Genomic DNA, 21,352 nt, shown 5'->3' with positions numbered 1-21,352 from the left:
CTACCAACACACTGAAACAGTTACTGATGAACCTAAAGGACCCTACATCAACAACTAACAAAACAAATGTTATTTACAAAATGTCATGCAAGGACTGTATGAAAACGAGCTACCAGGATACACGAACACCAACTAGCTACCAAAAAGCATGATCCACTATCGTAGTATCCTTACGTACAGATGAAGAAGGACACCACTTCAACTGGGACAATACATCCATCCTGGGACAGGCTAAATAGAGACCCACATCCAGGAATTCCTAGAGGCCTGGCATTCAAACCGGAACTGCATCAATAAACACATCGATTTGGACCCCATTTACCAACCTCTGAGAAAAAGAACTGGAAATGATATCACCCAACTTAAGAGATCAAGACATAAATAGAAAGCGGGACACAACACCATACGTCACTGGAGGCTCACTGATGATATTACCTAGCATGGTGACGAAATGTCTGGAAATAAACCTGCCAGCTCAGTGAGCAAACTTCCAACCTGAACCAGGGGATGAATATCATTGGAATGCTCATCCTTTTTCATATGGAAGAAATTAAACTGTCCACTTTTAAAATTTTTTAAAAAACTTAGAAATCAGAAAGTATCAGGCATAAAGTTATAGTACAATTTATAAGACCAGAAGGAACTGGAGTAGGCCATTCAGCATCTTGAAGCTGCTCTGTCATTTAATAAGGTCATGGCTAATCTCCTCATGTTCACATTCCTACCCTTTCCCCTTGATTCCTCTCCTGATCAAGAATCTATCTAATCTTAGCTGTTAATATACACAAGCACACTGCCCACAGCCCCTGGCCCCCACAGCTCGCTGTTACGATGAGTTACAGAGAACACTCAACCCTCTGACAGAAGAAATCCTTTGTCACCTCAGTGTTAAAATGACACCCCTTTATTCTGTGACAATGTTGGCTGGTCCTAGAAACCCCTATGAGGGGAAACATCCCCTCAGCATTTACTTTGTCAAGCCCCTTTAAGAATTCTTTGTCTCAATACGATTACGTCTCATTTCACTAAACTCCAGTGAGTAGAGTCCCAAGCTGTTTAGTCTTTTTGCTCTTAAGATGTCATCCATACCAGGGATTATTCAAATGAATCTTCTCTGAACTGCCTCCATTGAAATAATTGCTTAAACAAGGGAACTAAAACTGCTCACAGTACTCAATATGTGGTCTTACAGTTACATATGTGGTCTTACCTTTTACAGTTGCAGTAAGACTTCCCTTCTCTTATATACTAACCCCTTGAAATGCACACTTTTAGCTTCCTTCATTCTTGAATAGGGATGTCACATTGGCAGTTTTCCAATCCTGTGGTATTTCTCCAGAATCCAAGGATTTTTGTGAAAATTACAACCAATTATCCCACTATCTCTGTAGCTACTTCTGTTTCAGGATTTTAGGATTTTTTTGGTGGGGTTTATCCGGTCCTTGTCTCGGTGGAGGATCATATCTCACCGTTTCTTCATTCCTGAAGAAGGGCTTATGCCCGAAATGTCGATTCTCCTGCTCCTTGGATGCTGCCTGACATGCTGCGGTTTTCCAGCAACACATTTTTCAGCTCTGATCTCCAGCATCTGCAGTTCTCACTTTCTCCCAGGATTTTAGGATGGAAGCCATTGGTGTCCGGTGATTTTTATCTGCCTTTTAGCCCCGTTAGTTTACTGCTCTGGTGGTGATGGTGTTAATCCACCCCCCCCCCAATATTCTTTAGTGTTAATGTGATGTGGAAGTATCTTCCACTGTAAGGAGTGATGCAAAATATCTGTTTAATGCCTCTGCCATTTCCTTTTCCCGCTAACCATCTTCCCAGATTTATTTTCTAAGGGACCTGTGTTCACTGACTTTTCTCTTCCTTTTTATATCATTAAAGAAGCTCTTGTAGTGATTCTAACAAGGTCAGCTAGCTGACCTCGGAATAAGAGCTCCCTGATTTGGAGCTGTTAATCTGATCCAAAAAGGGAGCCTTGGCTGACAGACTAAAAGGGGAGTCTCAGCGATACTGATCATCTGAGAGCTGATTATGAAGCTGTACTAAAGTCAAGGACTGTTCATGTGTAAATAAAGGCTGACTTGGTAATAGCATACCAGAACCTGTGGAGTTATTTCAGTAAGTGACGAGAGTAAAGCACTATCCCAAAGAAGCACGCTGTAAATGTTGGAACCATTTCTTACATTTTTTGGGAAGCTTGACTCGTTTGATCCTGTCATGGAGGACTGGGCCCAGAATGCAGAAAGAATGTGTTACTTTTTCTGGGCAAACAACATTGTGGCAAACAAAAAGCCATGAATAATAATTCTACTGACAGTTTGTGGAGCCACAGCTTTTTCTGTTTTTAGGAGCCTAAATTTCCCTGTGACACCTGATATTAAAACCTTTCAAGAGTTGACACACATAGTTAAGGAATATTATCATTCAAAGCTTTCTCTAATTCTGAGACACTATCATTTTTACTCAGCAATTTGAGAACCAGAGAATCCTTATCAGGATTTCTGACTAGGTTAAGAAGACTGGCAGAAACATGTGACTTTTTGGTTTTACCCTTAATAAAATATTTGGAGACCATTTTAGTATGTGGGATCAATGATGTAACAATGCAAAAACCCCTACTAGCTAAAGCCCCACTGAATTCTAAACAGGCATTACAACTGGCTTTATCATTGGAAAATGCTGCTTGAGTGAAGTCCTACTTAAACACCTGGAAGTCTTCCAGGAAGATTCTTTGGTCAGAAGAGCCAAGGCCACCTTGTAGGTTGACCAGGAAGCAATTCCATAATTCTGCAAACTCTCAATTTGCCTTATGGGCAAAAGTAGACAGAGAAATTAAAAGGTTGGGGAAACCAACCTACCGACTCCCACAGCTACTAGGATTACACCTCTTCCCATCGTACCTCCTGCAAAAATGCTATCCCGTATTCCCAATTTCTCTGCCTCCGCTGTATCTGCTCCCAGGAGGACCAGTGCCACCACAGAACACACCAAATGGCCTCCTTCTTTAAAAACCGCAATTTCCCTTCCCACATGGTTGAAGATGCCCTCCAATGCATCTCATCCACATCCTGCACCTCTGCCCTCAAACCCCACCCCTCCAACCGTAACAAGGACAGAACCCCCCTGGTCCTCACCTTCCACCCTACCAACCTTCGCATTAACCGCATTAGCCGTCGACATTTCTGCCGCCTCCAAATGGACCCCATCACCAGGGATATATTTCCCTCCCCCCTCCTCTCCCCCCCCCCCCCCCCCCCCAACTTCCACTTTCCACAAAGACCGTTCCCCCCGTGACTACCTGGTCAGGTCCACATCCCCCCCAACAACCCACCCTTCCCTCCTAGCACATTCCCCTGCCACCACCAGAATTGCAAAACCTGCGCCCACACCTCGCCCCTCACCTCCATCCAAGGCCCCAAAGGAGCCTTCCACATCCATCAAAGTTTCACCTGCACATCCATCAATGTCATTTATTGTATCCGTTGCTCCCGATGCGGTCTCCTTTACATTGGGGAAACTGGACGCCTCCTCGCAGAGCACTTCAGGGAACATCTCCAGGACATCCGCACCTATCAGCCCCACGGCCCCGTAGCCCAACATTTCAACTCCCCCTCCCACTCTGCCGAGGACATGCAGGTCCTGGGCCGCCTCCACCGCCACTCCCTCACTACACGACGCCTGGAGGAAGAACAATCAACCCCAAGGCATCAATGTGGACTTCACCAGTATCCTCATTTCCTCTCTTTCTCCGCCGCCCCACCTTACCCCAGTTCCAACTTTCCAGCTCAGCACCATTCTCATGACATGTCCTACCTGCCAATCTTCCTTCCCACCTATCTGCTCCACTGTCCTCTCTGACCTATCACTTTCATCCCCACCCCCATCCACCTATTGTACTCTGTGCTACTTTCTCCCCACCCACACATCCCTCCCATTTATCTCTCTACCCAGGAGGCTCCCTGCCTTTGGTCCTGATGAAGGGCTTTTGCCCGAAACGCTGATTTTTCCTGCTCTTTGGATGCTGCCAGACTTGTGCTTTTCCAGCATCTGCAGTCCTCACTTTTGCCAAAGGAAACATCAAACCAGTCCAATTCATGGAATGAGCACCATAGATCGTACTGATTGTGAAGCCCAATGAGTCAGTTGACCTTTTTGGGGATTTAAAACAAATGGTAAACTACTTCTCACATCTGGAAAAGCATAGCAAGTCAGGTAGCATCCGAGGAGCAGGAGAATGAAAGTTTTGGGCATAAACCTTCCTGATAAACATTCTTGACGAAGGGCTTATGCCTGAAACGTTGACTCTCCTGCATCTCATACGCTGCCCGACCTGCTGTGCTTTTCCACCTCTGCACCTATTAGAAGTAAAGTGAGGGTGATCAAAGGTGCCTGGTCTGACATCTGTCCATGAATTTAGGTCATTTCTTGGCCTAGTAAATCATTATGGAAAGTCCATACCTAACCTGGCCTCCACCCTGGCACTTTTGCATCAATTCCTAAAAAAAAGTCAGCCTTCGAAATGGTTGCATAGTCAAGCCCTAGCTATCAGTGAAATAAAGAAACAGCTATTATCCTGCAAGGTTTTGACATACTATGATCCCAAGATAGATCTGGTATTGACATGCGATGCTTCCCTGTATGGTATCGAGGTGTTATTAGCTAGTAGGTGGCCCAAAGGATTGGCAATCCTAATTGGAGTCAGGAAGTTCCACCAATACCTTCATGGGCGAAAATTTGTGATAATGGTAGACCCCACACCCCTACTTGATCTGCTTACAGATGTTAGCGTGGATGAAGTGATATCAGTCCGAGCCCAGAGTGCGGTTCAACAATCGGTAACGTTTATTGATACAGTAACACCGGCGGAGACCAACCAAGGTCCGAATCTCGACTGTTCTGCTGTTCCCGCGCGCTGGGGCTGGGGCTAGCACCCCGCTTTGTTCCCTTGGGGTGCTGGTGTGTATTAGTCTGTTCGTTCCTGTCTGGTGGATGCCTGTCCTTTGTGTCAGGATGGTTCTGTATTGATGAATATGGGTGTGTTTCAGTCAGTCTCTTGATTTGATTAGGAGATGGGTTTCCATATTAATTAGCTCCGGAGTTTCGGTCTATGAGTCATGGTTAGTGTCTGGCCTAGTGTGGATTTGATCTGTCCTCTGGCTCCCATCTCCCGGTCACGTGGGCGGACCGGCAGCTGCTGAGTTCTGTGGGTTTAAGCTGCGGCTGCCGTTTTTAAAACACAAAATGAATTCCTATAGTTTTACCGATGTAGGCATAGTCCCGTGGCAAATGCGGGGCAGCTTTGATGCCCGCTTGCACAGAGGACAAGGCAGCAGTGCCACCCTTAGCATTAAAGCCCATTGCTGAATGTGGCCAGAAGCTAAGTGCTTGTAATTACAAGTTAGAAGATGTCAATGAGGCAGAGTAGGAAATGCGAATGCATTGAGCCATCTTCCATTAGCAGATACACCATCAATGATACCCCCAATGGAAAAGTAATGGTATTAAATTGTACGCACCCAGTTACAGCTGACTATCAGACTTTGGATGGACACGGTTTGCTGATGGCTGCTGAAAGTGGTTGGATGTACGTAGTGTTCATTTGTATAACGCTGGGACGATGATAAAACTGCGCGGCATCTTTTTTAGTACATAGATTCACGGAAGTTTTGGTCACAGGTAACAGGTTGTCATTTACCAGCAGGGAATTTGGGTATTTCCTAAAGTCAAATGGTATTCGTCATAAAGGACAGTTCAATACCAGTTCTATTCAATGGTCTGGCAGAAAGAGCTGTCTAAACTTTGACGTCCAGCTTGAAGAAACATGCTCCAGCCTCGCTAGATACCAAGCTGTCATAGTTCCTCCTTGATTTTGGGATCATCCCACATGCAACTATAGGTTTTGCACTGACAGAGTTGTTAATGGGTAGAAGACTCCGCATCAAGAATGATCTTCCAGGACCTGTGGCGAATCTGAAACGGCATCAGGAACACCAATGCCGGATATAAGACTTCGCCAAATAAGACTGTTTGATACAGGGGGTGAAGTTTGGTGTAAGAATCACAGAAATGGCCCCACCTAGGTAAGGGACATAGTCAATGCAAGGCCAGGACCAGTGACATATGAAGTTCAGATGGGTGTGATGGTCCTGAACAAGCATGTGGAGCATATGAAAGCTGCGAATTTGCAAATAGTGCAGGAGCAAAACATCGGAAAGACTGCCAGAATTCGTGTATTCACTCTCTGTGCCAAGAGTTGATGAGTCCTCAGAATCCGAGATGGACATGACTGATGCAGCTGCCTCAACTCCTTTGCCAGTAGAAGAGAGTGAAATTCTACCGAGGCACTCATGGTGCAAGAGGAGAGTTGCCATGCATTACATGTCACCTGTATCAGATGCTGAGTTGAAGGAACCTGACACCGTGCTAAAATGCCCAGGAGGCTTTGGCCCCTTTGGATGACAGTCAGTTATCAAATTTTAGACTGATACATTGTGAAATTATAAATTGGCCAGCAGGTGTCACTGTACACTTAGTAAACCTCGTATCTTTTTAGAAAAGCTTCTTAAAGATACTAATGACAAAACATTCTTGTTACATTAAAGAACTAGAATTTCGTAGCTGGTCCATCAACATTTTGGGTGTTGATCCACCTCAAGAACTGAAACCTGAAACCTTGTCAAGTCAATTTGTTAAATTAATGTTTAATTTAGAGGAAAGAAAGACCTCCAAAATGTGTTTGAAACACTGAGAATGCTGGAAAAACTCATCCAGTTTGTTAGGATATGTGGAGAGCGAAACAGAAAACCAAATGTTTTGGGATAATTGCCCTGCAAACTGCTTTGTAGAGAATCAGGAACCTGTTAAATAATGCAATGGTGATTAACTGAATAAGAAGATGAAAAGTGAGGAGAAAATTGAGATGGAACTAAAGAAGACTTCATCCCACATCAAAGCTGTGCTCTGATGAAGGTCCATAGTGAGAAATGTAAACTTATCTCTCCACTTTCAGATGTACACTACCTTAACAGTTTGAGCTGGAAAAAAAGTCAGGTGGATATTATTAAGTCTGACACCATGTTGTTCAGATGAAAGTTGGCAAGTGCCCAGCATAAAAATGAGACACAGTTCCTGGAGTTTGTTTAAGCACTGTCAGGCCACAAAGAGAGTTGGTATGGGGGCAGAGACTGTATGACAGAGTCACACTTATGGACAGAAGGAAGGCATCCATCAAAAAAGTTGGCAAAAACGTGAGAGAATAGGTTGAAGGAAATATGTCTGAGATATTTGGAGCTTATCTAGGAACTGTTGTATTAAGATTTAAGTGAACAATATTTTCATGGATTGTGAAATTGAAGATTAATTTCTTTGCCATCGCGCTTGAAGAAACAGTTGAAAATAACTCTAATCTAGAGGCCTAACAAGCAGCTTTGGTTTGAAAACATATTACATCTACGTTTGGAGTTATTGATTTTATTATTTAATCACTTATCATCCTACTTTAATGAATAAAATAGGTATCTACTATTTAACTGTTTGACAATTTTGTTTAAGTTGAAAGGCAAATTACTTTCTTCATATACGATCACAGTGATGATTGCCATTTTAAAACAGTAATTTAAAGAATATTTTACTTCCCTGTTAACAGACGTGTTTGTCTAATGTTTGGCATCAGCAGCATGTGATTCTTTTTAAAAAAGGATGTTTGAACATACTGTACTCTAATAGTGAATTAGACTGTCTTAGTAGTGAATAAGTTGGGAAATGGTGTCACATGTTTCTCATGGTACATGTGTTGTTTTCTGCTTTTGTGCATTAATATTTGGAAGATGCAAATAAGGATGTTTGCTCACAGAAATAAACAGCTTAACAAGCTGTCAGTCATGATTTCCCCTTGCTGACTCTGCTTGATCATATGTTTTTCTAAATGCTATATTACATCCTTTGTAACTGACATCTTCCCAGTAACAGGTTATTTGATCCTTATCATATTGCCGTTGTGGCGATAAAATTAATTCCCTTGCTTCCGATATTATAATACAATAGTGAAGCTCCTTGATTTTAATGTGCTGTGGAATGTTTAGATATCATGAAGGCACTATATAAATTCAAGACATTATTTCTTTTAAACAGGTCAGAATAATTTGGGCTTGGCCAGTCATGAGTAAATAAACTTTTAATGGTGTCTTAAGACTTGTTATTCTTTCATAGGATGTAGTGTAATATCACAGTCTGCTTTTCCGCTACTGTAAATTAAATTGTATACATGTATAGTCCCATTCCTTTAGACTTTAATCACGAGATGTTTTACATTAATTTATTCCCTTGCGTGCACTCTTTCTCCCTCTCTCTTTCTCTCTCTCTCTCTTTCTCTCTCTCTCTCTTTCTCTCTCTCTCTCTCTCTTTCTCTTTCTCTCTCTCTCTCTCTCTCTTTCTCTTTCTCTTTCTCTTTCTCTTTCTCTTTCTCTTTCTCTCTTTCTCTTTCTCTCTCTCTCTCTCTCTTTCTCTCTCTCTTTTTTCTTTCTTCCTTCTTTCCTTTCCTTTCCTTTCCTTTCCTTTTCCTTTCTTTTCCTTTCCTTTCCTTCTTTCCCTCCTTTCCCTCCTTTCCCTCCTTTCCCTCCTTTCCCTCCTTTCCCTCCTTTCCCTCCTTTCTTTCCTTTCCTTTCCTTTCCTTTCCTTTCCTTTCCTTTCCTTCCTTCATTTCCTTTCTGTGTGTAACGTCTGGTTCAGAATTTCCATCTCTTAAGTTTGCTGTGACTTGTCAATATGTAACATTGATCGTATTCTGTACCTATTAGATTATATTGAAGGAAAGAGAAGAAAGGAAACAGCGACGCTTGCTAGAGGAAAAGGGATTGATCCCATCAGGTTGCAATGTATTGGCTCAAGAGGATCAAGCAGTTATTTCGGATCAGAATGAGAACCTGGACACACAAAACAGAGCAGCTGAATTAAATGGCAAGTCGTTTTATGACCGTTTTTAGTTTGTGTTCTCTTCCCAAAAGCAAGAATGAATATTATACCAGGTATTTTGAAATATGTCAGCACGTATTATTCTGAAATTAGGAATCTGATTGAAATACTTGGATCAGCGATAAGGTGGAATGGTGGCTGGGTGGTTATTACTGCTGCCTCTCAGCGCCAGGGATCTGGGTTTGATTCCGGCCTCTGGCGACTGCCTGTGTGGAGTTTGCACACTCTACCCGTGTCTGTGTGGGTTTCCTCCAGGTGCTCTGGTTTCCTCCCACTGTTCAAAGGTGTACAAATTAGGTGGATTGGCCATGCTAAATTACCCATAATGTTTTGGGATGTGTAGGTTACGTGCATTAGCCAGAGGAAATGCAGGGTTACAGGGGTAGGGTCTGGGTAGGATGCTCTTTGGAAGGTTGGTGTGGACTTGTTGGGCTGAATGGTCTGTCTCCCACATTTTAGGAAATCTATTCTACCAGGAGATTCTACTTCCATTCTAGCTCATGTCTATTTAAAGGTGTTGAAATGTGTTAGACTGGTATACTTTGGGCACCACCTCAAACATTTTCAGCACTTCCGCTCTGATCAGTGAGCAATAAGACAAAAGGAAATAGAAACAGGAGTAGCCATTTGGCCCGTGGAGTCTGCTCCACCAATCAATAGGATCATAGCTGATCTGACATTTCTTGCAACCACTTTCCTGCCCTTTTCCCGTAACCTCTGTATCCCCAACTAATCAAGAATTTATTGATCTCAGTCTTAAATATTAAAAATTGGGAGGGCAGAACACTGCCCTCACAGATCTCCGTGCCAAGGTATTTCAATGATGTTTAGCCCTCTGAGAGAAGAAATTCCTTGCCATCTTAGTCTTAAGGTGCCCATTTATTCTTAGACTATGCCCTGTGGTCCTAGATGACCCCATCAGGGGAACATCCCCATACCACTTACTCCACTGAGCCCCATAATAATCTTATCATTCAATGAGATTGCTTCTTCTTCTATACTCCAGTGAGCAGAATCCTAACCTGTTTAGCCTTTTCTCAGAAGGCAATCTCTTTATAGCAGGAGGAATTATCTCTGACCTGCCTCCAGTGAAATGGTATATTTCCTCAAATAAGGGAACCAAAACTACTCTCAGTTCTCCAGATGTGGTCTCCGTAGCACTGTATACCATTGAAGTAAGACATGCCTACTCTAACCCCTTCAAACATTCCATTTGCTCTTTTATTTTTGTTCACTAGTCAAGAAAGCAAGTGCAGTTCTTGACTTGGAGGATTAAAGGGATCTTTAAGAGGGAGGGGAAAAGTAATCTGAAAACTGGGAAAGGTGGAGTGAGGGAGAAGAAGAAAATTGTTTGATTGGGAGAAGATGCCTATAGGGGAAATTTAAATAGAGAAAAAGGAGAAAAATGAAAGAGAAAGGAAGGATCAGTGGTTATCCCTGATAAGCTAAGAGATGCTCAGAAATTGGGAGGGACTATGATGCTCTGTCATCAGAATGCTTGATTCTGGTCATCAACATGGTTGTGAACTATTGTATGCATGAGAAACATGAGCTTTACTCTTCTAAATAAAGGCTCATGTATGGAGGAGGAAAAGCGTATTTGTATATTTTTATTAATAAACAGTTTAGAGACTACAATTTTAATATTTTACCTGAAAAATGAGACTTCTGTCAATGTACACTCCCTCAGAATGAGGGGTGCAAATCTAAGTATTGCGCTGAGTTTTGGGTTACCTTATTTGTGGAAAGATATTTCACTGATGGCACTTCAGAGATGAGTTCCTCTTGGTATGGAAGGATTGTGGGCTGAAATTCCCCACCAGAAACTTGTAATTCAGGCAAGGGTCTCACTACTGAACTATGATTGACAAACCTTTTTTTTTAATCCTTAAGCTTCAACCATACTGATGCTGTCTTTACCCTTTTCTTGTCTGCATAATCAACACAGCATGTATTTCCATTTTGTCTAACATTGCGACACTGTCTGTTAACCAGGGAATAACGTAAAATTAATTTCCATTCTTGTCTACTTTGAAGCTCCGTTTTTATTCATGTTGAGAACTTCCTATAAAATTATGACTTCTAGTTCCTCTGATTTATTTCCACACATCTTTCAATTACAACTGATCAATTTGATTCTGTTCTTCTGCTCTGTATTCTTCTGGTTTGATTCTTTTTCTCTCATCAGTTTGCTTATTTACTGTTAGCTGATGCTGGTTGAACTCATTTTCCAAGCTCTTATCCCCACCCGTCCAGTATAAATGCCTCATCACTTCTCCATTTAATCATTCAGCCAGCACATTAGTAGTTCTATTGCCAAATGTAAACCACTGGACCCAGTGCCCAACAAAGTGCAAACCTGTTTACTAACACCACACTCTTAACTCCTTCCTGTTTTCTATTATAGCACCCTCCATATATTGTAATTCAGGCATTATCAAGTCTTGCTTCTAACCTTGTCTCCCAATCTCTGACTTTTAATAGGTCTTCAGCATTTCTTTGTCTAAAACAGCACTTTTGACTCTGTGATGGTGATTGGTTGCTCTTTCTCCCACACAAAACATTTTTCTGTCTATGCAAAATGAGCATATCACTATTACATTTTTAGCTATGTTGCTATTTATTTTGCTTTATGTAGTTTATTTCTGTGCAGTTTACTTTCATTTGATGGTTTTGACCAGAGGTCTAATTTTCCCCACAGCCAGCTAGAGTTTCTAATTTGTTTGAGCACACCAATTTCTCTGACCACATCTCTGACGATTGTAGTATTATTCCAAAAATGGTCTCTCTTTGATGTGTTGATGTATCTTTTACTCAAGTTCTTAGTTTAGAGGTTAAGTGATCTGAGTTGATGACACTTCACAAGTCAGTAGTTAGTAGCAGAGCATCTACATCTTTCAAGAATAGTTTCCTCTTCCTGTGCTGCTATTTTAGATTTAAACTTATCCACAATGTACTTATTGTTTTAGAAGAGCTTGATTTCACATTGTCCCACTTCATTTCATAATCAATTCTATTGATGTTGATTCAGTTTTATTATATTAATTATGTGATCCTGAGTAAGAATGCTCTTTTATTTTTATCTCAAATGATCAGAACAGTTCTGATAACTCTCTCAATTTCACACCGAGCATAATTGTTCATTACACTGATGACTACAGTGTAAGCCATATTTAACAAAAGCTTGCATTTTAGAATATGATTTTTGTTTGTATATAATGGAGCATTTTCAGGTTGAAAACATAGAATTAACTTTTGATAGCCAGTGAAGGTGGTGACCTAATAATCCAAGATGCAACTCATGCCAAAGGTTGTGACTTTCCCAAGGTTTATTAGAGGGACCAATATTGTTAAGAGTGGAGGTTTTCATCAACTCACTGTTTCCTTAGAGATTGCATTCTGGAAAGAGTGTAATCACTGGTATGTACAGACTCAGAAACATTCTATCAGTTTTAGTGGGATGATGGTGGTGATGCAGAATCCAGGCTATTTATAATTTTTACTTGTTTCCGTATTATTGATATACAACCACAAAGTAGCAGTGTTCTTTTTGTTCTGCACATATCCCACATGTTTTATTTTCTCTTTTTTTTTTGTTTAAGGATGTATGTCATGCATCTGTCCACGGAGATATATTACACATCTGTCTTTTTGAGGTGGTCTACTTTGTTTATGTAAAATGGACAGAGTTTTGGCTTTTCCAGAGATCTGAACTCAAACTCATCCCAATCTTCACTCACTCTATGTTTAGCCATTTTTTTGTTTCTGTCAATATAATTTCCAAGCCCCAAATACACACTTAAAGATTTTAAAGTTGGATATCTAAGGCTGGTAGTCAGCACTGAATACTTCTTAACGCAACAATTCATTTGGTTAATGGAGATTTGCTCATTTCTGCACTTGGCAATCCAAACAGCAATATTTGCACAAACTACACAAATAGAATCTCTACAATGTGGAAACAGGCACTTCGGCCCAACAAATCTGCACTGACCCTCCGAAGAGTAACCTGCCCAAACCCATTCCCCAACTCTATTATTTACCCCTGACTAATTCACCTAACCTACACATCCCCAAACACTATGGGCAAATTAGCATGGCCAATTCACCTAACCTGCACATCTTTGATTTGTGGGAGGAAATCGGAGCACCCAGAGGAAACCCATGCAGACACAAGGAGAACGTGCAACCTCCACACAGACAGTCATCTGAGGCTGAAATTGAACCTGGGTCCCTGGTGCTATGAGGCAGCAGTGCTAACTACCGGGCCACCGTGCCACCCACATGGGAATTAATTCCAGAACCTCCTTGTACAACTATAGAGTTAAGAAGAAAGATGAATTCTTATCAGTCTGTCCTACTCTCTTTCCAAGACCACTAGTGCATGATCAGAACAGTGTGGAACTTCGATCAGCTAATGCCATCAGTGTTCCTCACTAAACTGATATAAAAAATTCTGTTTGAAGCCAGAACTAGCTGCTTACCTCTCATGTGTCAGAATACAAAATAGTTCGAATTTTTGTAACCGGTGACTTTGTATATGGGCAGTGTACAGATAATATGTATTGTAGCATACATCATCTGCAGTTGTGGTTGCACTTATATTACTCTTTAAACATTCTGAACAAAATTGCAGAACTTCTTTAAAAGTGTACATTTATTTTTATTATATATATAACATACTTTGACCTCATCAATTATATCATAGATGGAACATTGCTAATTTTTGCAAAAATCTTATTTAATATTCGGAAATAATAGCTGAATAACTGTTGCTTTGATTTTTCTTAACATTCATATGGGAATGATTAGTCCCTAAATTATGAATCCGTTCCTTGTGAGTAGGTTGGAAAATGTAATCCCATACATGGAATGAATGGGTTAAATTGCAATTTGCATTTAAAAGTTTGATTATGAGAGTGAGGAATGAGTTATAAAATCCCACACCTTATTTGTGAAAAACAACCAGAAATGATTTACTACATGGAAAATCTGAATAATGAGAATAAGATAATTAAATATTAATATTTGAAAAGTTCCCTCATGGTAGGCTGGTACAGATCAAATTGAGAGGAATTTCTTAAGTGCGTACAAGACAATTTTCTGATTCAGTATGTGGATGTACCTACGAGAGAAGGTGCAAATCTTGACCTACTCTTGGGAAATAAGGCAGGGCAGGTGACTGAGGTGTCAGTGGGGGAGCACTTTGGGGCCAGCGACCATAATTCTATTCATTTTAAAATAGTGATGAAAAAGGATAGATCAGATCTAAAAGTTGAAGTTCTAAATTGGAGAAAGGCCAATTTTGACGGTATTAGGCAAGAACTTTTGAAAGCTGATTGGGGGCAGATGTTCGCAATAAAGGGACGGCTGGAAAATGGGAAGCCTTCAGAAATGAGATAACAAGAATCCAGAGAAAGTATATTCCTGTCAGGGTGAAAGGAAAGGCTGGGAGGTATAGGGAATGCTGGGTGACTAAAGAAATTGAGGGTTTGGTTAAGAAAAAGAAGGAAGCATATGTCAAGTATAGACAGGATAGATCAAGTGAATCCTTAGAGTATAAAGAAAGTAGGAGTATACTTAAAAGGGAAATCAGGAGGGCAAAAAGGGGGCATGAGATAGCTTTGGGAAATAGACTTAAGGAGAATCCAAAGGGTTTTTACAAATCTATTAAGGACAAAAGGGCAACTAGGGAGAGAATATGGCCCCTCAAAGATCAGCAAGGTGGCCTTTGTGTGGAGCCACAGAGAATGGGGGAGATACTAAATGAATATTTTGCATCAGTGTTTACTGTGGAAAAGGATATGGAAGATACAAAGTGTAGGGAAATAGATGGTGACACCTTGCAAAATGTCCAGGTTACAGAGGAGGAAGTGCTGGATGTCTTGAAATGGGTAAAGGTGGATAAATCCCCAGGACCTGATCAGGTGTACCCGAGAACTCTGTGGGAAGCTAGAGAAGTGGATTGCTGGGCCTCTTGCTGAGATATTTGTATCATCAATAGTCACAGGTGAGGTGCCAGAAGACTGGAGGTTGGCAAACGTAGTGCCACTGTTTAAGAAGGGTGGTAAAGACAAACCAGGGAACTATAGACCGGTGAGCCTGACCTCAGTGGTGGGCAAATTGTTGGAAGGAATCCTGAGGGACAGGATGTACATGTATTTGGAAAGGTAAGGACTGATTAGGCACGGGTTGGTCAACACATGGCTTTGTGCGTGGGAAATCATGTCTCACCAACTTGATTGAGTTTTTTGAAGAAGTAACAAAGAGGATTGATGAGGGCAGAGCAGAAGATGTGATCTATATGGACTTCTGTAAGGCGTTCGACAAGGTTCCCCATGGGAGACTGATTAGCAAGGTTAGATCTAATGGAATACAGGGGGAACTAGCCATTTGGATACAGAACTGGCTCAAAGGTAGAAGACAGGGTGGTAGTGGAGGGTTGTTTTTCAGACTGGAGGCCTGTGACCAGTGGAGTGCCACAAGGATCGGTGCTGGGTCCTCTTGTATTTGTCGTTTACATAAATGATTTGGATGCGAGCATAAGAGGTACAGTTAGTAGTTTGCAGATGACACCAAAATTGGAGGTGTAGTGGTCAGCGAAGAAGGATACCTCCGATTACAACAGGATCTGGACCAGATGGGCCAATGGGCTGAGAAGTGGCAGATGGAGTTTAATTCAAATAAATGCAAGGTGCTGCATTTTGGGAAAGCAAATCTTAGCAGGACTTATACACTCAATGGTAAGGTCCTAGGGAGTGTTGCTGAACAAAGACCTTGAAGTGCAGGTTCATAGCTCCTTGAAAGTGGAGTCGCAGGTAGATAGGATAGTGAAGAAGGCGCTTGGTATGTTTTCTTTTATTGGTCAGAGTATTGAGTACAGGAGTTGGGAGGTCATGTTGTGGCTGTACAGGACATTGGTTAGGCCATTATTGGAATATTGCGTGCAATTCTGGTCTCCTTCCTATTAAAAGATGTTGTGAAACTTGAAAGGGTTCAGAAAAGATTTACAAGGATGTTGCTAGGGTTGGAGGATCTGAGCTACAGGGAGAGGCTGAACAGGCTAGGGCTGTTTTCCCTGGAGCGTCGGAGGCTGAGGGGTGACCTTATAGAGTTTTACAAAATTATGAGGGGCATGGATAGGGTAAGTAGGCAAAGTCTTTTCCCTGGCGTTGAGGAGTCCAGAACTAGAGGACATAGGTTTAGGGTGAGAGGGGAAAGATCTAAAAGCGATCTAAGGGGCAACTTTTTCACACAGAGCTTGGTACATGTATGGAATGAGCTGCCAGAGGATGTGGTGGAGGCTGGTACAATTGAAACATTTAAGAGGCATTTGGATGGGTATATGAGCAAGTTGGATACAAGATTTGTTTGGCCAAAGACAATAGATGGTATTCTGGAGGGGTGTTTTTCTGACTGGAGATCTGTGACCACTGGTGTTTCTTAAGGGTTAGTGTTGGACCCTCTTACTTGTAATGGTTTGGTCTGATTAGCATTTGCAAATGACATGAAAATTGGTGGAATTGTGAATAGTGAGAAAGGATATCAAAGGATGCAGCAGGATGTAGATCAGCTGGAAAATTGGGCAAAGAAATGGCAACTGAAGTTTAATCTGTACCTGTGTGAGGTGATGCACTTTGGGAGGTCAAATGCAAGAGGAAAGTATGCTGTAAATGGCCGTAACCTGAGGAGCACTGATATACCTTGGGGTCTAAGTCCATAACTCCCTGAAACTGGCAACACAAGTGGATTAGGTGGTAAAGAAGGCATAAGACATGCTTGTCTTCATCAGTCAAGGCACTGAATATAAAAGTTGGCAAGTCCTATGGCAAATGTATAAGAGTTTGGTCAGGTTATATGTGAAGTACTGTGTACAATTCTGATCACTTCAATATAGGAAAATCATGGAGTCTTTGGAGAGGTTGTGGAAGAGGTTTACTAGGATGTTGCCTGGATTGGAGTGTATTAGGTGTAAGGAAAAGTTAGACAAGCTTGGATTGTTTTCGCGAGAGCATTGGAGTCTGAGGGGAAACTGAAAGGAGTATACAAAATTATGAGAGGCATGGATAGGACGGATAGTCAGAGTCTCTTTCTCAGGGTGGAAATGTCAAATACTAGAGGTCATAGGTTTAAGGTGAGAGTGGTAAAGTTTAAAGGAGATGTGCAAGGAATGTTGCTTTCCTGAAGAGGGTGATAAGTACCTGGAATGAACTGCTGAGGGATGTGGTCTAAACAGATACGATTGTAAAGTTTAAGAGTCATTTAGACACATATGTGAACAGGCAGAGAATAGTGGGATATGGACCATGTGCAGGCAGATGGAATTTGTTTAGAAAACATCGCGGTCGGCATAGATGTGGTGGGCCGATGGGCCTGTTCCTGTACTGCACTGTTCTATGATTTGAATTAAATAGTCCTTTAATATTTTAAGCCTCTGTAGTCTGTATATTTGTGCTTTTTTCCTTAAGGGAAATGTAGCTATTGAAATGAAAGAGCATGCTAAGAGTGAGAATAGGAAGAAAACATTTTCTTTAAAAATTCACTAAGCAGATATGAGCCTCAATGGCTTGGTCTGCATTTATTATCTGTTACCTGGTGATTGTAAGGCAGAGAGAGTTTCATGATTAGTAAGGGAACCAATAGTCACGGGGAGAAGACAGGAGAATGAGATAAAGAATCATATTAGCCATGATCGAATGGTGGAGCAGACTTGATGGACCAAATGGTCTAAATCTGCTCCTACATCTTATTGTCTTCGGTGCCCTGGAGAAGGAGCTGATGAGCTGCATCCGTGAAGCACATGGACTGTAGTGGTTCAAGAAAGTGGACACCACCACCTTTTTTGAGGGCTACTATGAATGGACAATAAATGCTGACCTGCTAACGAACACCACACCCCATGAGTGAAGTTTAAAAAAAAAATGTTCTTCCTATTCCACCATCCAACTTGTTATTCATGGACTTTCAGCTACAGTTCAAGCTGTAAATTAATGTATGTAAAACATGTACCCAATTGGACTCATATATTTGTGTTCACTTGACAATTATGGAACACAGTGAACAAAGGAGATCATTTAGCCTCTCGAGCCTGTTTCATCAACCACTAAAATCGTAGTTGATATCTAAATCAATGCCCGAATCCAACCCTACACTTTGACTTTGTGCATCTAGTAAAAAACCATCTGATACATCTCTTTTTAAAATTATTCCTTCAAGAAATGTGGTCTTTGTTGGCTGGTCAGCATTCATTGCTCATTCTTCAGGGTCAAGGAGTGGGTGCAAGGCATTCTGTAAAGGGAGGATAAACAACTAGACGTAATGGTACATGTTAGTACCAACAACATAGTCAGGAAGAGTGACGAGGTCCTGCAAAGTGAGTTAAGTAATCCGTTGAAAAGCAGGACATCTAGGGTTGTAAACTCAAGCTTACTAGGCAAGGTAGCACAGTGGAGAGCACTGCTATCTTGCATGGTCAGCGAATTGGATTCAGTTCCAACCTCTGACAACTGTCTGTGTGGAGTTTGCATGTTCTCTCGTATCTGCATGGGTTTCCTTCCACAGTACAAGGATGTGCAGGTTAGGTGGATTGGCCATGCTAAATTGCCTGTAATGTCCAGTGATGTGTGGGCTAGGTGGATTGTCCATAGCAAATGCAGGGGTTTTGGCAGGATGCTCTTTGGCGGATCAGTGCAGACTCGATGAGCCAAATGGTCTCTATCTGCACTGTGGGGATTCTATGATTCTCTGATTATACCCTGTGCTACATGTGACTGAGGCCGGGAATAGGAAGATTTTACAGTTAAAATACTTGGCTAAAGAGCGAGTGAAGGAGGGAGGGCTTCAGATATGTGAGCCATTGGGATGTTTTTCAGGATCTGTACAAGAAGGATTAAACTGGAGGGGTAGCAATATTGTGGCAGGGAGGTGTGTCAGTGTCACTTCGCATGGTTTAATCTAGTGTGACAAGGTGGGAATCAGCACAGTAGGTCAGCAAGTGGAAATGACCAAGGAGGCTTTAAAGACTAAAGCCTGTAAGGATAATTCCATGCTGTATGACTCTGAGTATGACTCTAAGATGAAGAACACAGAGTGAGAGATTACTGATCGCTGCAGAACTGGTGGTCTGAATTGCATTTGTTTTAACACAAAAAGTATGACAGATAAGGCAATGAACTTACAGCTTGGTTTAGTGCATAAAACTATGATATTGTAGCTATTACAGAGACTTGGTTGTCAGAGTGATAAGACTGGTAGCTTAAGGTTCTGGGATTTAGATATTTCGGACAAGATAGGAATGTGAAAGAAGTAGGGGATTTGGCCATAGAAGATAGAGGGTATTATGGAGGGGTGTTTTTCTGACTGGAGGTTTATGATCACTGATGTTTCCTGATTAAACCAAATTTCTTATATAGCTACAATATCGTATTTAAATGCACTAAACCAAGCTCTAAGTTACCTGTCATCATACTTGTGATAAAACAAATGCAATTCAGACTGCCAGTCCCACAGTGTTCAGTAACCCCTCACTCTGTGTTCTTTCTCTTAGTCATACTGTACTGAGGAAGGACACTTTGGAGGGCTCATTCAATGAGGCCATGCATGTAGAACTCTGGAATGGGAAGGTTGCATTCACTTCGGGTTGTACTACAGGCCTGCCAACAGCCAGAGGGTGATACAGGAATAGGTATGTAGACAAATGATGGAAAAATATGAAAATAGTAGGGTTGTTGCAGTGGGAGATTTTAACTTCCCATATATGAACTGGGACTCCCTTAGCACAAAGTTTCGGATGTTGGGAGGTATTTGTTAGGTACATCCAGGAGGGTTTCTTGAAGAAATGTGTGAATAGACAAGGAACGGGACCATGCTAAGCCTGCTGTTGGGGAATGATCCCATCCAGGTGAAGAATTTTCAGTGGGGGAGCATTGCGGGAATAGTCACCATAATTCGTCATTTTTAATTTGTTGGTGGATAGGTGTAAGAGTAAAAGTACTAAATTGGGGAAGGCTATCTATGACAATATTAGGCAGGAACTGGGGAATGTATTTTGGGGGCAGGTGTTTGAGTGTAAATGTACGTCCAGATTTATATCATGTGGCAATCTTTTAGAGTTCAGGACCATTATGATCCTGTGAAAATGAAGGATAAGGATGGCAAGATTTGGGAACCTTGGATGATGAGAAATTGTGAGCTTAGTTAAAGAGGAAAAGGAGCCATATGTAAGGTTAAGGAAATTGAAGACAGAGCCCTTGAGGAATACAAAGAAAGCAGGAAAGAACAAGTTAGGAGGGCTAAAAGGGGCCATGAAATGACCTTGGCAAACAGGATTAAGAAAAATCCTATGGCTAACTATAAGTATGTACTGAACAGAAGAGTAGATTGGAAAGGTCCATTCAGGGATAAAGAAAATTTATTCATAGAGCCAGAGGACTTGAGTGATATCCTTAACAAGGGCATGTCAATATTAAAAAAGGTGTTGATTTTGGTGTTAATGTAGATGGGTACCTCAGACCTAAAAGGATCTATTCCAGAATACTGAGGGAAGAGAGGTAGAAATGGCAGAGGGAATTTAATCTGGACACATGCAAGGTGATGCATTTTGGAAGGTCAAATGCAGGAGGGAATTATGCAGTAAATGGCAGAGCCCTTGGAAGCATTGACTTAGAGAGGTGTACAGGTCCACAGTTCCCTGCAAATGATAAGACAAGTGGCGAGTTTTTCGCATTCCCCCCCCCCCCCAGATCTTCCCCTCACTGAGGATGAACATCAGTGCTCAGTAAAGGTCTCACTTTCATCTCGCTACACTCCTTAGGTCAACGAATTCCATACATGTTGCAACATTGAACTTTTCTTCCACTGCCTCCGCCTCCATGCTTACTTTTTAAAATTGTGACTCCCACCTACCCTCCAAGGACCTTTTCTCCCACTGCAAACCTACTCCATTCTCTTGAATACGTCTTCCTGGTCTCTTACCCACCCTGGATCTTCAGCTCCAACTGCTGCCATGACATTGACCCCTCTCACCCACTCCAACCTCGCACACTCACAAAGCACAGCCCTCCAGTCCTCTGCTCCAACCCCAACCTCACCATTAAACTATTAGACAAGGGGACGTGCAGTGATAGTTTGGTGCACTGACCTCTACATCTCTGAAGTCAGGTGCCAACTCTGCCATCTCCAGCTACTGCCCCCTCACCTTCCATCACCAAACCATCTCCCAGACTATCCACAACCTCAGGTGATCTTCCATCCACAGCCACCAACTTCATAGTTACGCAAACGCCAAACTGCCTGGTTCTACCTTTTACCCAAAATCCACAAACCTGACTGCCCCAGTCGACCTATTGTCTCCACTTGCTCCTGTCCCACTGGACTTATC

The 21,352-nt window shown here is 41.8% G+C and overlaps 1 protein-coding gene across 5 annotated transcripts in view; it reads left to right on the top strand.

Annotated features, from left to right (window-relative positions):
* The window catches only part of secisbp2 (SECIS binding protein 2), a 121,263-nt gene that overhangs the window by 65,796 nt on the left and 34,115 nt on the right, over positions 1–21,352 (top strand). For all 5 annotated transcript variants that reach the window (XM_087997158.1, XM_087997154.1, XM_087997150.1 and 2 more), the window contains one exon: positions 8,799–8,958. In XM_087997158.1, the coding sequence (XP_087853284.1) occupies positions 8,799–8,958 (160 nt within the window). The remainder of the gene's footprint in view (positions 1–8,798; positions 8,959–21,352) is intronic.

This window comes from Chiloscyllium plagiosum, unplaced genomic scaffold (assembly GCF_037043375.1).
Source record: "Chiloscyllium plagiosum isolate Xiang-an unplaced genomic scaffold, Cpla_swu_hap1 HiC_scaffold_2, whole genome shotgun sequence".
NCBI lineage: Eukaryota > Metazoa > Chordata > Chondrichthyes > Orectolobiformes > Hemiscylliidae > Chiloscyllium > Chiloscyllium plagiosum.
The sequence above is the reverse complement of the archived record's forward strand: the minus strand, read 5'-3'. Positions and strand labels throughout refer to the sequence as shown.